An 18,118-nucleotide genomic window follows, 5' to 3' on the forward strand; every position below is an offset into this window, starting at 1 on the left:
TTCACTTCCAATTTTTTTCCTACAATTCCTTCAAATCACTATACTATGGTAAAAAGTGGGGGGGGGGGCAACCATCCTTTCGATGTACATTTTCTATAGTAAAGGTAATGTTGGGAAAAAAAGTGGGGGGGTGGCCAGGCCCCCCCCAGTTGCTATGTCCCTGCATTAAACTAAAATTCCACAACTTCTTGAACTTTTGTTGTTTTTTGCTCCTGATTATGTCAAATCGCAATATCTTCTTATATTGATAGAGAAAGCATAATTTGATTTAATTTATTTTCTCCATCCAAAGATAAGATAAAGCTAATTATTTTTTAAAGTCGGGTAAATCAACAGGAACCATTACTCATTAGTTCCGAAGACCTTGTTTTCGACTTCATAATAATTTTACATTTAATACAACAAGTATAAAGAATAAACAAGAAACTTAATTAAGTGTCACACTACTAAAATATCACTATACCTCCATGATATGTTTTCTGTTATAAAATCAGAAAATTAATGAGAATGAGAAGAGATACATTTTTCCCGTATATTTGCAAAACCAAGTAAGTTACAAAAAAGATAAATTAGTGAATAATGATATATACATGTATTTACGAAGGATCATCAAAAAGTTCTGGGACTTATGCAATAAAATTAATACACGTACAGGTTGTGTGTATGAAAGGAGATGGGTGAACATGACGAGAGCCCATAGCGCGACAAACATGAAGGTGAAAAATTAAATCTCAATTATATCAAAATTTTCCTTAATATTTCATCTAACATTAAAGTATACTTTATGTAAAACTTCTACAACTTGCACAAATCTCATGAAGATTGAAGTTATTTGCCTATGAAATATTGTACACACAAGAAAGAGGACAAAACAAGTCATTTGTCCACACTATAACACTATAGTTTTCGATATGAGTGGGTCTTCTCTCCATTTTTTGAAAGTTAATCCTTAAAGTTTGTATACAAACATACATTTTTGGTTTCCAAAATTATGGAGCAAAGACCCACTATACCTTAAAAATATAATTTTATGACATAACTTTCGTATCTTTTCGAGAAATACTTGAAGTCCCTTAAGCCAATAGTCATATCACAAACATGATTTAAATGCCACAATATATCAGGACTTGTGTAGGGTAGTGGTTAGCGTGCTAGTCTCAATAGAGAATGCAACTCAGGAATTTTATTGCCAGGGTTCGAACCCAATGGATATCACATTATTTTTACTAATAAAAGAATAAATTTTAATGAAAAATTTTCCTCAAAACTTTTTGTTTAACATGATTTCATAAAAATCAATGATGAGAACTTTACTCTAAATACTAAATTCACAATTTGAATATAATTTTATATATCTGAAGCTAGTGGGCTTTCTGCACGCTAAGTTCACCCATCTCCTTTATCTGGAATGAAAAAACATCAAGCTCGAGGGGAGTGGGGAATAGACTTCTAGATATCAGAAAATTCCAAATATCAAGGGGAACAGGGTCGTAGCCAGAATGAAAGTGAAGTGTACGCTAAGAATTAAAAACTGGGAATGTCGGGGGGCTTGGGGCCTCTTTCTCTCTCTCTCTCTCTCTCCCTCTCTCTCTGTTTTACTAAAGGGTTTCACTTTCCCATGATAAAGTAGGTATTTTGCTATTACAGTTCCCATGATATATTTTGATTTTCTCAGAGCAAGTGTAATATTGATCAAAAACTTGGGAATATCCATTGTCCCTCCACCACACACAGAGCTGGCGATTCCACCCACATGGCAAAATGTAAAACAGTGACTCATCTTCCAGAGAAACGAGAGTGTAAAAGTCTTGATCCCCAAGATGTCCTTTAAATAGATATTTCTGTGTTAACCTTTCCAATGTTTGGGGTGAGTCTATCAATGAATTATATGCATTAGACTGTCTCATTTTTTCTAAATTTAATAGTAATACACCACTGTTGAAGCCTGTTAATCCATTTGGAGGAGGTGCCCCTACCCTAGTGGAGGGGTTCTTCCCTCGGTACTGATGAAATAAATGTCTGTAAACTGGTTGATTTTCTCTGGCTATACCTATGATATTTCCATCTGAAAATTCACTGAAGAATTCAAACAGATCTTTTATGTCCTCATCAAATTTCAGGTCTACATCAAGCATTATAACTCTGTCAAGGGGAATAACTCTGTGCAACACAATTGAAAGGAAAAACAGCGGGTCTCCATAATATCCCTTGGAACTGGGACTGAAGAAGGTCTGCATTTGAGTTATCTGTTCTTTAACCTTTCTGGTCACATCAAAAACATCATGAAACATAATCTGTAAAAAGTAAGAGAAAAAAATAATAAAAAGTATGAAATCAAAATCAAAGAATTTTTTCACTAAATCTAAATCTTCCTCTGACTTCCAATCTTAAAAGATCCCCGGGTCAGGATACACTTGAGCTCATGCTTCTTATAGTTCTATCCTGGCAATATATCTTGATTTCCTAAATGAAATCTTTATTCAGCACTGTTTATAATACTTGCATTGCAAATATATTAGTGTACATCAGATAATTCTAGAAAAAAAAACTTTGATGCCAATGAGTTCCAGCAAGAGTCTACTTCAAAATCATGCGACCTTACAGTTTAGCCTGTGTCTTATACAGTTTAAATTTTTAAGAGTCAGATCAGTTACAAGATAAACCAGGAAGTAAAAAATCTGCCCTCGACCAAACAGTCACATTGTAAATATTTTAATAGTGACATAGTTAGAAATAGTACTTATAGTGAATAGGACCTGCCTTTATAGCTAAATCATTAAAAATCAAATTGAATTTGACTGTAACAGGAGTGGAGAAAATGCAGCAGAACAGACTGGAATTCGAACACAGGCCCCTTAAATCTCCACTGAGGTGCTCTACAAACTGAGCTATCTGACCACAAGCATTTATACCAGTCTGTCTGGCATATTCCTGCCTCCTTATGGGTTTTTGGATCCCAAAGACACCAACCCAAGTTTTTAGTAGGTCTTTCATCTGTCCTTTCCAGGGCATGCCACCAAAATTAGGTGTGCTACTAACTGGGCTACATCCAACATGTATGTGGCCACCGACGACTGAACCTGTCCGACTCGCCATAAAAGTTGGCAAATTCTATACAGAGGAAAAAACAAAAGTTCTATAAATTATGCTTACAGTCTCTTTTTTTCAGTTTTCACTATAAAATTACCTTTGTTTCCTTTGACGCATAACGTCTGATGGTGGAGTTTGCCACTGTTTTTCCATCACTATCACAAATTATGTGAAAATAAAGAGAAATTGAAGATTTCCTGTATATTGATTGAATTAAGGTTTCAAATTTCTTTTGTAAATTAGGATTGCCCTGTGAATTTTTCAATATTATCACAATGTTATTGTTTTCAGACGGAGTTATCTCCCTTAAAGTGGAGCGATTTGTGACATCTTTCACTTTAGCGATCTTTTCAATCGTGACAGTTCCTCTTGAGAGTAGATCATGATTACCTATCATGATTTCTTTGTTTGTAAAATCTTTGAGCTTTATTAGAATCATCAAGACAGCAAATAATCCACAAAAACCACAAATTGTTTTCTTTGAGAAAAGGCGGAAGTATCTGATGATCGCCATGACAGATCTCACGAGAAGTTGATTTTGACCAATCAATGCTTGTTATTTATTCTTTACTTAGTATGGCGGCATAGATCCTGAAAATTGCAGTGTCGATTAATATTTTAGCCTGGTATGTTCTTTCCTCACCTGCATTATTTGTTTGCTTATGTTATTTGCGTTAACGTATATTCATTTTATACCTTTTCTAGTTTTAAGTTTACTGATATCAGGGTTTACAGCAGAATGATCCTTGTTTCTATGCGCGCTAAAAGACTTGTCTGAACAGGATTCATTGTGATCTTGTGAAGGATATAAAACAGTAAAACTACGTTATGATTATTGATTGTGAAGGTACAAGTACATTATGCCTATGAACTAATGTCTGATTGTCTGACGGTGAAACCAGTAGGGCGAGTGCAGTTTCCTTTGTCAACTATTTATAATTTATTTGAGAATTTAAGCAATTCAAACTTTGACTATGTGTAAAAAAAAAATCTCAGTAAACTGCATTTAATCATGCTCAAAGCGCAAAAAAAGAAAAAAAAATTGTGATCAGAGCAAAAAACCCAGTTGAAAATTTCAGCATGATTTGTTTAGACCTAAACTTTTGTGCTCACAGCTGACATCTCTTCCAAATCTCTGACCAGTGCCACAGGTACATAGATCCTGTCCATTTGCCCTATTTGCCTTTCACATGTCCAATTGTGAAGGGTCTGTTTGCCGTAATTTGCCCTGTATCCCATATGTTATGTGTAATTTTGTTTATATCCCGATCCCCTGTCGTGAATATATATCAAAATTATTGTTAGCTGCAGAACTGTGACATTAAGGTTTTACTTAATAAATAAGGTATTATTTTTAAACATATGTCGGGATATAAATACAGGTTGGTCACGAGATTAAATTCCATAAAGCCCGAAGGGCTTTATGATGAATTTAATCTCGTACTAACCCATATTTAGCCCGATAGATGTTTTAAAATGGTACCTTATTACTTATATTTACATTTGTGACTTATTCATACTTTATATTTGCCTGATTGTGACTTTTAACGTTATCTTTCAAAGTGACCCAATGGCGTGTATGTAATCCACTGAACACGCGTCGACCCTTTATGACGTCACAAAGAAATTACGTCGAACGTTTATCCATACGAACATCTATGACCTTTTGACCCCATACCTGTATTTATACAGTTATAGATACACATTGCTTTCAGTAGTGTTATATAAAGGAAAACATTTGCAAATGTAAATATATATATATATTAGTCGTTGACCATAATGCAACAGGTTTCATAATGCAAAAAATGGGCAATTACCCGTGCAAGATTTTTTGCACACTGATGGTGAGAACTAGCTTCTCCACTTTCCAGCATTGGTCAATCAACTACCTTTCACTCCCTGTGGAGAGGATTTGGAGTTCAAGAATTTTTTCACATGGACTCGTAAAAATTTCTTTGAACCATGTTGAACACTGTATAGATTTCAACCAAAATTTTATGAATTCGTTCATACACTTCTTAACTAAGAGTTCCAAATTGCTTGTTGTGCTCACTATTGAGATTTCATGAAAAATATTTAATATGATATTGTAAAGATTGTAATATTCATTTTTTCTTTCAAGTAATTCTTTTTTTTTCTCTTTGTTAAGGCCAAAGAAATGGACATTGATGAAAAGTTACGAGAGCAGAGCAAGGTTCTCTTACAGAAATTGAAAGCAAAGCAAGGCAGACTGCAGTGTATGCTGAATGCTAGTCAGAATAATGATTCAAAAGTGAAAGATAACACACAGAAATATCGCACAGATTCCAATACATCACAACCACAAAGTAATGGTACAAAACTACATGATGGAGAAACAATCACCCAATCTTCCAAGGAAAATGGAAGGTCAAGAATTAGAGTATCCAAACCAAAGCAAATTCAGATAGAAAACAAAGAAAACTTTGATCAAACCACTCAGTTAAAGCAAGGACTCCAATCCAAAGAAATGATGCAGGAAGCTAATAACAAGGGAAAAATGTGTAAGCCTGGTGTTTCCTATAGAAGGGCAGAAAATGAAGAAAAGTATGGGAAACAACCTCTGTCAAGCAGGGGAAAATGTGAGAGAAAAGAGAGAGATGCTTCCATATCAGAAAGAAGAAAGCTCATTGATCGCAATGTTCAGGTTGAAGGGGAAGACAGGAGCTTTATGCAAACAAATGGTGGACTTAATTTTAGTTATTCAAGATTTGATGAAAGTGAGCTTGATTTTGCAAAGTCCTGTATGGATGACTCTGCTGGGGAGGAGGATCCTGAACAATACTACGATAGGCTTCAGGAGGCCGGGAATGACAAAAGAGCAGCCAGGCTGATCCAGGAGTCAGCCAAACCAAAATCCATACTACAGACTACAGGCCCTAAATCACTTAAAAAGGTAAGGACTATCACATCCAAACAAAGTCCATACTACAGACAAAAGGTCTTAAATCACTGAAAAATGTAAGGGCTGTCACACCCAAACCAAAGTCCATACTACAGACTACAGGCCCTAAATCACTGAAAAAGGTAACTACTGTCCTTGAATTAATAATCAAATATAATAATATATATGTAATTAACCTTTTAAACCTTGATTGCATTAACTGTGATATTTCATTAAAATCACTTCTCATGCTTTTAATCTTAAAGTTTAGCGTTCAAGAATTTTATTGTAAAGATGTTCTGTACTAAGCTTAGAATTTAAAGTAAACTAAATCATTCTAAGATGATGTAATTTTTTTCCAGTCTCTGAGCCGAGTGAGTTTCCTGACCTCCCAGGACAGTCTAGGGAGTGACATCGACCCCCAGGGGACGAGGCACCTGCTGGGGTATGACTGGATCGCTGCCCTACTGGACAATGATCGGGGCACTACAAGCCTTCCAGAGGGCTACTTTGATGAACTGAGGGAATTCAGACGGCTCAACAGAGATGAATGTGTGAATAAATTTTACATGGAGTAAGGACATCTATTTTTTCAACAAATTTCTTCTTGATTAAGGCTAGCTGCAGAACTGTAGCTCTCCGAAAAATATATATATTGATAGACCGGAGAGCTACAGAGCCACCCATTGAAAAAACGGTATATTTATTGCGTACAAAAAAGTGCGCTGTTTCTAGATTTATTTCTGCATGTTTTTAAAACTGTCATTTCAAAATATTACTATGTTCTCAACATATTCTTTCGCTGTTTCCATAACAAAACATTCCTTATAATTATACCCCCCGCAAACGAAGTTTGGGGGGGTATATAGGAATCACCTTGTCCGTCTGTCTGTGCAATCATGTCCGGTCTATATCTTTCTTACAGAGGGACATTAGAATCTACTACTCCACACTAAGATTGCTCATGACCTAAGGGTGTGTCATGACCTTGACCCAAGGTCATTTGGGGAAGTTCAAGGTCACTGGAAGAAAAATATCATAATTCGTGCCCGGTCCATATCTTTCTTAAGGATAAACTTGGTAGGTTTTTATTTCACACAAAGATTGCCCATGACCCAAGGATGTGTCATGACCTTGACCCAAGGTCATTTGGAGCAGTTCAAGGTCACTGGTAGAAAAATTTCATAATTTGTGTCCGATCCATATCTTTCATATGGATAAACTTGGTAGGTTCTCATTTCACACAAAGATTGCCCATGACCTAAGGGTGTGTCATGACCTTGACCCAAGGTCATCTGGGAAGTTCAAGGTCACTGGAAGAAAAATTTTATAATTCAAGTCTGGTCCATATCTTTCTTATGGATAAACTTGGTAGGTTCTCATTTCACTGAAAGATTGCCCATGACCCAAGGGTGTGTCATGACCTTGACCCAAGGTTATTTGGGGAAGTTCAAGGTCACTGAAATAAAAATTTCATAATTCAAGTCCGGTCCATATCTTTCTTATGGAGAAACATTAGAATCTCATTTCACTGAAAGATTGCCCATGACCCAAGGGTGTGTCATGACCTTGACCCAAGGTTATTTGGGGAAGTTCAAGGTCACTGAAATAAAAATTTCATAATTCGTGTTTGATACATATCTTTATTATGGGAAAACTTACTTCTGAAAAACCCAGCGGGGGGTATTTTGTCCCGTTTGGACAGTTCTAGTTGTTTTTAATAGCCCTCCTGACCCTGAAATTTAGATCATCGAAAATTTCGCCTATTTATACTGCCATTTTGGTTTGCAAGATAATTCGGTCAAACACCCATGTACAGATGTAAACTACAAAAGTAATTGATAGAGGAGTAAGGACTTTTTTTGAAATCTAGCTTTTTTGGGGGTAAGAATTTGGAAGAATTAATCTAGAAACAGCGCACTTTTTTGTGCGCAATAAGGCCAGGAAAAAAAATGTGTTTGTTTCCGCTTTCCCGACCGACCCTAATTTATAGTGCCGACCCTAAATATTTTTTTAATGCTTTTGGCCCATGATGTGCAAGATTTCACCCAGGGAATTATAGTCTCCAACTTTGCAAGCTTTTCAAGACAGAAAGAAGTTTGGATCACCTTTCTATTATAAGTTTTAACTCACAGAAATGCTTGAAAACACCACTCATTAATGTTACTACTATACACGTTTTGATTAAAGAAGCCAAAAAAAAAAAAAAAAATAAAAATAAATAAATAAATAAATTAAAAAAAAAAAAAAATTGCCTACCTACCTACCCTATATTTTTTCAGCCCGAAAGCGGAAACAAACATATTTTTTTTCTAGGCCTAAATATACAGTTTTTTCAATGAGTGGAACTGTAGCTCTCCGGTTTATCAATATATATTTTTTTCGGAGAGCTACAGTTCTGCAGCTAGATTAAGGCCATAATAAATAAATTGCTAGATTCTCATCCAAATTTTTTTTAAAAATCAAGGCGGGCAGGCGGGCGGCTTTGTTTTATATTTTTTGTTTTTTCAATTTTGCAGATTTTTTTATTGACCTGGTCAATTGGTGTAATTTTATTTACAATACCCGAATAAAAGTCATAGTAAAGGTTCAATTATCTCTTACTTCACATCATCACCAATCTTTTTCAACCAATGACCCTTGTTTAAAATATATACGCATGTATTACAGCAATTACCATCTTTTCAGCTGTCAAAATCATGTCGACTTTTGAGGGATTTAAAACGAAAGTAGAATGGTAGATGAATACCGATCCCGATCAGATTTAAGACGAAGAAAAACAGAAATAAAAAAATCGAGGCGGGGTATAAAATTAGGGCGGGCGGGGATGAGAATCTAGGAATATTTTTATTAAGGCCTAATGTCATTTGATAAGTTCAGTGAGTGATGTTAAGATAAATTCTTGATGATTTTGAACTGTTACTTGACACAATATTTGATTTTACAGTCACAACTCCCAAAATAATGTACAATTTCTATAATTTTATATCTTGTTCTAACATGTGATACAAATCATGTTTTATATATACCTTTAATATCCCTAGTTTACAAGGTGATCTTTCCTTATATTTTAAAGGTTAAATATTCCGAATTGTGAAAGTACAGTGTAATTTCCTAGTTGCACAAAGTGTGATTCATTTATTGCACAATTAATGAAAATACATTTTATGTGAATTTCAGAGGCCCTGAATCACTGTTTTATGAGTCTTCTGACCCAGAACCTGTGAAGGAAATACTTCAGGACACCAGTAAGTCCATTGTTTGCTACTAAATACTGATAAGTTTTACCTGTACATGTAATTAATTGTTTACTATGTTTTATGTGCATATTTGTATAGTCTGTGTTAGTAATTCTTCATTGAAAATATGACTATAGATAGGATTAAAAGTAGAACAAGTAAAATGAAAGGTAAGTTGTGCTGATGATTAAATTATTTTGAATTTCATTGTTTACTTAGCTTTATAGCTAATGTTTTGTTACAGTATTTTGCTTCTTTTGTTTTTGTCTTTTTTTTTTCTTTATTGTATATGCTCTACCTGCTACGTGAAATTTTTTGACATAAAAACTATATTCATAAACAGCATCACGATGTATAGGCATAACGGACCCTTTTCATTGAAACGGATACTTTCCGATAAAAGCAACGGACACTTTCCGTTGAAACTACCCTCAAACCAACACATGTTCTAGAATTCATGTGTTTTGAAACTTAAATCTTTGGCAAACCAGTAAATTATGCATTCCACGGAATGTGGCTGACGATCTTGGATGTGAAAGCCAGTTTTGTTTTCATTTTACAGAGATAGCCTCTAAATAACATTTTTTCTGTCGTACATCAGTGGTTCATCAATATTGACAAGTCATTTGGACAGAATTTTGTGAATAAATTGGCAGTGTTACAAGTAGCATATGGGCGTATTATTAAGAGATGATGATTTCAATATTTGTGCGTTTTGATGTTTTTGTCTACACTCTGTTTTAAATTTAAAATAAGTATTTTTTGGCGAAGTTTTAAAGTAACGGACACTTTATGATTTGGATAAGGGCACTTTCAGCTCATCACTTATTAAATGTAAGTTTTTATGTTTTATCGTCCTGATCGAATCCCAAATCTCTGGACAGTTACTCCATATGAAAGTATATAGGGGTGAAACGATACGCCCCCTTCACGGTTCGATACGTATCGAAAAATTTGGTCTCGGTTCGGTTATTTTCGATACGATACATTTTGATAGAAGGAAACAGGTTCAATGTTGTTTTATGCTACCTGTTACTTAATCTAGTAAAATAATTATGTGCAAAATGGATAGAATGTATCAATTTAATTGATTTGCCTGTTAAAAATTATTTTACAAACTTCCAAGTCCACACAAACTTTTCTGAACTAATTATACAGAAAAGCATGTTTATACCTTATGCCAAACCCGACTGAATGACGATCCCGACCGAAAAACAAACCGAACCGAAAGTAGAGATTTTGTACCGTGTATCGAACCGAGAAAAAATACCGCGGTGAACCGTTTCACTCCTAAAAGTATAGTTATAAATTTTTATTTTAACAACAGGTCTACTGACAAATTGGATATAAAAAGTAATGTTATACCCCCGATATAACTCAAACACTGTCAGAATAGATGGATATCTGTTCAAAATAAATTCGTAGATAAATAATACTCGTTAGATTTCACAGATTATATTCTTGATTATGTATATCAAGATATGTAAATTGAATCATTTAATGCGAATGACATTTTTCTTTCTATAAAATTAAAAGGTATAATTAATTATGTGTATATACAAATGATGTTACTTAGTCGGAAGAAGGTAAGAAAACATTATTTTTAAGGTGGCAAGACATGTTCATTTTCAAGATATACAATTTGAAATAACACTATTAAAGGGTAGCTCTATTAGAAAATAAATTAATATTTAGCGATACACCTTTGTCTCGCATTTCACGACATTTTTAGGATAAAAGACGGTATCAAATATTAAATTCACACTCGACACCCCCCCCCCCCCAAAAAAAAAAAGAAAAACCATCTAAATTCACATGACTTCCAGTATGAAATGTTGTATGTTGATCCAAAGTAGACTTGGCATAATACAATAGTATGGGGTGGGATAGTTTCTTACTTTTTACGTTAATATATTCAAAATTTATCCACCCCTTAATTTTTTCAAAGACGCAAGTTTTTCAAGTTTTTGTTGTTTTCCTTCGGTTATTATTTTTACTTTATTATCATTCTTTGCATGTATATCCTCCTCTTTATAGGTATCTTACATAATGATTATTAATCTATTTTTTTATACCCCCCCCCCCCTTAAAAAACAATGACACATACCCTAGCTGAGTATCAAGTAGGTACTTTTTAATATGACTGTAAATAAAATAAAATCTGATATTGGTAAAATATTTTTTATCAATGTTTTCTTCATAAACAGGTCCTTATCAACAATTTTCTGAGTTGGGAATTTTCGGTACCTTTTTATTCTTTCACGTGTTCAAATTTGCACGTGTATAACCCAGAGAAGCAAAACTGATAAACAAATTTACAGTAAAAGACTATTCTCGGAAAAAGGGGGCACTATGGCCTTATAAAGAAATTGATAGATTAAAAGCGCATGTTTCACTTCTCTCAAAGTCAAACAACAAGAATAGAAAGTATATAGTTTGGTTCCCGAACTTCCTTCTCTGGATATGTAAGAGATTTTTGTCAAGTCAAATAAAAGCAAAATAAAACTTTTAAAAAAGGGAGTTTTAAATAAATAGTCTAATTAGTAATATGTGCGATAATTTTTCAAATGACAGCCTAACTGAATATCATCTGAAAAGGTCTGGTGCCAGAAAATGCATGTGTCAGAAAGGGGCCGTTTCCTTAACAAAAAATTCAAGACCCACTTTTATTAAAATTACTGCAATGCTTCATGCTTCATAAGCATTGCTGGGTTTCTTATATCCACAAGAATACATCAATATTCAATTTATATTATAATATAAACGATTTAACGCAAAAATCTACATTTGAAGGGGCCTTCGTCTGCGCGATGGCTTGTTTGATCAAATTAAAACGTTTCATGAGCTAAATTGGTAAATACATAGCAATAAACAATAGCTTACTAAGGTATATCAATGTCGCTGATATTCCGTGGAAGCAAAATTACATTCACTGACCCTTTCCTTTCTCTAAATGAACTCATTTTTTGTCGAAGACTCCATTGTTGTTTTGAAAATTTAGCAGAAAGTATCCGTTAATTCTGCTGAAAGGGTCCGTTTCAGCGAAAAGGGTCCGTTATGCCTATACACTGTGAGCATAGGAGGTTTCAATAAAAAATGAAGGTTAACTGAATGCTGCACTTGAAAAGTAGGACTGAAAGAGAGGAATATTGAAATAACATAAAGGTTGTCTTTTAAAATACCTTAAATATTTTACACTGTTTATTACTTTAACTCTATTTGACCATGTCATTTCTTCTTGTTATCCTGTTTATAGATACTTTATAGGATATATTATACATATATGGAAGTAGGCAGACCATAAATATTATCTGGTGTGAGTAGGTTGTTGTCAGCCTTGGGCACGTGCCTATGGGTAAAAACTCTACTCAGACCTTATAGTTTGTGATGTCTCCTTGTGAAACAGTTTTATTTTCCTGAAGAATCTGTAAAAATGAAAATTTGGGGCAAACCACCTACCAACTGTTCTGATGACATAAACGTTAAATTTATTATTTTACCAAAGAATCAATTTTGGATACCTGTATTTACCTGGGAGGTACTTTATAACTGCCCATGAAAAGGTCAGTTAAAGCTACTACCAGTCAAAATGTAGGAAGCATGGCTAAAAATATTTTGGGAAAATTTTCCCAGCTATTATCCAATAATTGATCCCCATATAATAATGAGAATTTCATATGTTCAACACTTCTAAGTACATGTTTTAAAATACATTTTATATTTCAGAGGTAAAACCATACATCGTGAACAATCGGCTATTCACAGAACCGCTAAAGAATAATCTGCTTCCAGGAGAGGAGTCTCCTAATAACAGAAAAACAACAAAAAAACCTACCCAGGAGGATCCCAGATTTGTCAGGTATTGAAGAAAGTCATGATGTAGGAAATACTAAAGTAAAGTTTAACTTGTGGATTTAAAACAGATGCTAAAAAAGGCTTTTCCAAAAAATAGATAAAACATTAATTTATGTATTTTTACATTTTAATATGGAAACATAATCATACATTCCTCTTTGATTTGTTCTATAAATAAATTATAGAGTCAGTATACCCAGATCAACACTTTTATCACCACATCGTGTAAAACCACATCGAAGAAAGAGTTTGGAGGACACAGATTCCTTTTCGCTGTCTCAGGTAAGAACACTGAATCCTGTCAATTTATTGACAAAACAGATTTTTGGGGTTGCAGATAAAAAATATGCCCCTTGTTTTTTCACTAAGGCTGTACTGGTAAATTCTGATTACAGGGCCCTCACACCACTTTTTATACGCCCGTCTTAAGACGGGACGTATTATGTTATAGGCTTCGTGTCCGTCCGGCTGTCCGTCTGTTAGCTTTTCTCGTGTCCGGCTCATAACTTTAATACTATTAGGCCTAGAGTTATCAAACTTTGTCAGCTGATACATCTTGGGTAGATGGTGTGTCGCGCACAAAAAGTAGGTCGCTCTGACCTTTAATAAAGATGCTATAGCCAAATATGGAAAAATCCTGTCCGGTTCATAACTAGAAAACTATGAGGCCTAGAGCTTTCAAACTTGGCAAAAGTATACAGCTTAAGTAAAAGGTGTGTCGCGGCCTATTTCAAGGTCACTGTGACCTTTAATTTAAGTGATTTTTTTAAAAAAATAAGTCTTTTAGATTTTAAATTTCATAATCCTAAAAAATGTAAAAGTATAGTTGTATCCTTATTAAAAAATGTTAAATTAAGTAAAAACTGATTTTTTCATTATATACTTTACAGCAATCTGTAACAAATGTTTATGCTTTGAGAAGAATTCAGTTTGTCCCATGGGGCATAATTATCAAGCACTGGTCAAGAAGAATTTTGATAGCAGAAACTTGCATGTCAAATTAGAGAGAAATTAATAGATCTGATGCAGCTGTTATCTTAATTTATCTCTTGGGAGTGGGCAAAAAGAAATGGCCTCATAGTTGCTTGTGTTAATTAAGAGTTCTTGATGGCTAGTCCAGATAAAGATCTTCCAATTGATGTAATGTAATTAAAACAAATTTATGTTTCAGTGTATGATTAAAACTAAATTAGTATTGTATAATATAATTAAAACTAATTATACATGTGTTCATCGAAAAAAAAAAAATTCAATTTTTATATATTTGCAACAAATTGCAGTCATGTCTCACTTAGAATTTTATAGTCTGAAGAAATTATAATTTATGTTTGATTTTTTTTATTAAACTGTAGCATTTCTATTATTTCATAAAATATGCAATAAACAATTAAAGTTTAAGTAAGCTGCAGATGGATATTTGTTATGCTCTAACACAACCAGTTTAGAGTTATATGATGTATTTGTTATAATCAATCCCTACACTGCAAGTCTCTTAGAGATGTATGATAAGAAATGGAAATTAGATCATTGAAATCTGTGTCAATCTGTTAATCAAGGCTACCTGATTTTCTTGCATCCTAACCAATTTATGATTATTGAACAATATTTGACGGGCGTATCATGCTGTGGCGGGGCACTTTATTGGGACTGGGGCTGGGGCTGTTCAAATTGGGAAAATTATCGTCATTTTGGGAAAAGTTGGATAACACAAATTCATTAAAAAAGATCCTCAAATTTTGCTTTTCTAGCATTTTATCATCAATGCTAACTCTGGTTTGAATAAACAGTTAAACAGAACAAACATGGGTACGTAGGCTATTTATGAAAGTACATTAGCTTTGTCATTACTATCTTTGAGTGTTGATATTGCGGTTATATGTCTTACTGCGTGACAGTCGCTAGTTACATAGTCCCGAATTTCCTCGATCACATGGTCAACTTTGCTTACCAATACAGCGCAAGACTGAACATGCCGAAGCGCGGGTATGTTTCTAGGTGCAGCTTACTAATGTTTAAATGAAATGTCTATTTTTGAAACCAAAATGCTGGTTTTTGTCGAAACTACATAACAAGATACTCTGCACTCATAGTTGTATACATTTTTGTAAAAACAGTAACTGGTTCCCCGAACCAGTTTACGAATGCATTTAGCGCGAACTAATAAAATAGTAGTACAGTTTCACTTTCATTTGCAAATGTGTTTTGTTTGGGTTTTTTTTTTTGTGATAAGGTTTGATGGACTTTTAATTTTTAATTAATATTTTACTCTGGATGGAAATTGGGAAATTTACACCTTTCTTTTGGGATAAAAGGTACCTTTCTTGCATTGGGAACGGGGCCGTTGAACGGCCCCAATTTTAGAGAATCGAGAGCCCTGAATACATCCCCCCCCCCAAATTGTGTTTCATGTCACTTCCAGGTCATGATCATGTCACAAAAATATAAATGGAAAGGAGAAAATGTGTCTGACCGGACCAGGATTCAAACCATGGCCCCCTAAATTAATAGTTAGCTTCTAGCACCTCTACCAAATAAGCTATTTGGCCATCATCAGTTTAATCTGCTTGAGAATACTAACGTACCTAAGTAGGATGAACCATGACATAGTTTTATTCTATTGTTTAAAAATAGACACATAATTTATATAAATATTTTATTGAGCATTCAGTTGACTTTTGGCTTTCCTTCACATTTTGATAACATTTATCAAGATGAATTTAGTTATCTTGTATTACCTATATTTTTCAGCATTGTATGAAAGGATATGAGAATTCTGTTCCCTCCATGGTCCCGACAGCATCCAATATTGGTCTACGTGATGCCACACAGGGCCTCAAGTCTAAAATGCAAACAGTAAGTACATGTTTATCACTTCAGTGAAAATACTATCAATATAAGTGTACATCTCTAAGTGCATTGTTTGTCATTAGATCAGAAGAGATTACAGTAAAACTGATCTAATCTTGACATGTATTTCTAAATCTGGTCTAACATAATGTTAACTTTCAATCCCTTTTAGTAAATTCAGTAATTGCTGACTCAAAAATTAGTGTATGTAGAGAGAGAGAGAGAGCTTCGTTTCTGTATATTCAATATTAAGTATACTTTTGTCCAGGATAAGTTACACATTGAGTAATTTTTCAGAATACATGCGTGAAGGTAATAGATTATTCAACTTAAGCATTTATTTTTATAAAAAAGAAATCTGCGTGCCACCTCCAAACCAAGCCATTAATACTCTATCTAATATGTAATTAACAATTAATTTTTTTATACAGTGTATGAAGCTAATTGTTAATTCTAGACAGTGACAAAACAATTATTTTTCACAATGTATTCAAATGCATGCACAAAAAATAATACGGTATAATATTTTTATGCAGTAATGCAGTACCAGCAGTCATTCATAATGGTACATTTCCTTATATGCTTCATAAAAAAGAATCTTAAGTGTGTTTGATTGATACTCTCATCATGTTTACTAATCTACGAAAAGCATTAAAATATTAGTTCTGTAATCTTTAAACAAATTACATGTATGTCCATTAAACTGTCTAGTAGCAAACGCTGTGTGCTTTACCTTTACACTTTTAATTAAACAAAATCTGTTCATATCTTTATTTTTTCCCCTCTCTCAGACTCTCACAGATGCTGAAAGAATGGCAGCAAGTTTTCCTTACGCTTGGGATACATCAGCAGCTGATCAGCTGAAGCCCGTGAAGTCCAGTCTGTACTCCTCTTATCAGGACATGACCCTTCCATACAGCATGCGCTCTAATGTCCCCGGGGTAGGAGAGGAGTCCCTGAGGCTGAAGAAAGCCACAGAGGACCTGCTGAACTCCACCTACTCCTTGATGTACGAGATGCAGAATATCAAAAAGAACAGGGAAATCGGAGTGTAAACAAACTAGACTGACCCTATGAAATGTGATTATTTATGTTTTTATTTTATGTACTGAAGTTGTTTTATAGCATTAAATTATTTAATTATTCTAATGATGAGGATTGTCTTGTTTTATGTTTTCATGCCTATATTAGTAGATACTTGTTTAAATGGGGGGTGAGGGGGGCTTTTGTCGAAGATTTACCACTAAAGATGTTTGGAAGTATTGATGGATTTGACATGGTGTAACAATTTTTTTTTGACTTAAACATATTTTATTGAAACATAATCAATGGGACTGAACACAAATTATGCCAACTTAGAATGTCCTCTCCAACACAAACAAAAAAAATCAAATTTACATACACGTGATGAACAACAAACAAATCTATGTACAATGCAAAAAAGAAGAGAAGGGTGCAGAGAGGTAAGAAAGGAAGGGAATAGGAGTGCAAGGAAAGATGAAAGAAGGAAAGGGATGTAAAGGATACAGAATGATTACGCTGGTTATTCGAAAAATCTTTTTGAATTTTTAATATACTATGTTTCAATGCATTGTAACACTAAGGGCATCAATACGATGCATCTATTCATGTATACAATGAATAATTGATTATTCCCCAATACTTTCAGGAGGCATACAATGCACATCCGTTTGGTTAAAAATTTTGAAAACTTGCGAAAATAACAATAGAAGAACTCATTACCCACTTATACATTTATTTTTAATGAAATTATTTTGCGACCTCATTCAGAGTACGCCACTGTAAGTTGACAAATAACGATATAGGTCTACCCTCTATACTTGAGAATTATAAATACTGGGGTGAGAAGAAGATCTACATGTTTTAGACTTATTCTTCTACCATTTGCAAACTTAGATCAGGAGCATCAGATGTGAAGGAAATATTAATATTTCATTTAAAAAGAAATAGATAGACAAGAAAGCAGATTTAGACAGAACAAAATATTTTGAACATCATACATGAACAACAATGTATATGGAAAAATTAAGTATTGGTCAGAGATAACCACAATACTAAGTTTAATCTCTGTCAGGGCTGTGTAACGTATACGTATTGAGCAAATTATTTGATACCATACAATTTTTTAAGCGATATATTAGAGTTTTTAACAAGTCGATAATCA

General features: G+C 33.9%; 2 protein-coding genes across 4 annotated transcripts; one reads left to right on the plus strand and one right to left on the minus strand.

The window, feature by feature from the left end:
* Nucleotides 1-982: 982 nt before the first annotated feature.
* LOC134233641 (xyloside xylosyltransferase 1-like) lies at nucleotides 983-3,624 on the minus strand. The gene is made up of 2 exons (XM_062715628.1): nucleotides 3,188-3,624; nucleotides 983-2,294 (listed from the first exon to the last, which is right to left on the minus strand). Exons 1-2 carry the CDS (start codon nucleotides 3,602-3,604, stop codon nucleotides 1,599-1,601), a joined length of 1,113 nt encoding a protein of 370 aa, XP_062571612.1. The 5' UTR covers nucleotides 3,605-3,624; the 3' UTR covers nucleotides 983-1,598.
* Nucleotides 3,625-3,642: 18 nt separating this feature from the next.
* On the plus strand, nucleotides 3,643-17,086 carry LOC134233640 (uncharacterized). 3 transcript variants are annotated; one of them, XM_062715627.1, is made up of 9 exons: nucleotides 3,643-3,716; nucleotides 5,240-6,004; nucleotides 6,355-6,566; nucleotides 9,173-9,240; nucleotides 12,958-13,090; nucleotides 13,272-13,368; nucleotides 15,835-15,939; nucleotides 16,231-16,245; nucleotides 16,725-17,086. In XM_062715627.1, exons 2-9 carry the CDS (start codon nucleotides 5,249-5,251, stop codon nucleotides 16,986-16,988), a joined length of 1,650 nt encoding a protein of 549 aa, XP_062571611.1. In that variant the 5' UTR covers nucleotides 3,643-3,716; nucleotides 5,240-5,248; the 3' UTR covers nucleotides 16,989-17,086. The 3 variants fall into 3 exon arrangements, with proteins under 3 accessions (XP_062571611.1, XP_062571609.1, XP_062571610.1); XM_062715625.1 differs by lacking the exon at nucleotides 3,643-3,716 and adding an exon at nucleotides 4,913-5,054; XM_062715626.1 differs by lacking the exons at nucleotides 3,643-3,716; nucleotides 16,231-16,245 and adding an exon at nucleotides 4,914-5,054.
* The last annotated feature ends 1,032 nt before the right edge of the window (nucleotides 17,087-18,118 follow it).

This window comes from Saccostrea cucullata, unplaced genomic scaffold (assembly GCF_032062105.1).
Source record: "Saccostrea cucullata isolate Sc308-1 unplaced genomic scaffold, CSIRO_AGI_Scuc_v1 ctg174, whole genome shotgun sequence".
NCBI lineage: Eukaryota > Metazoa > Mollusca > Bivalvia > Ostreida > Ostreidae > Saccostrea > Saccostrea cuccullata.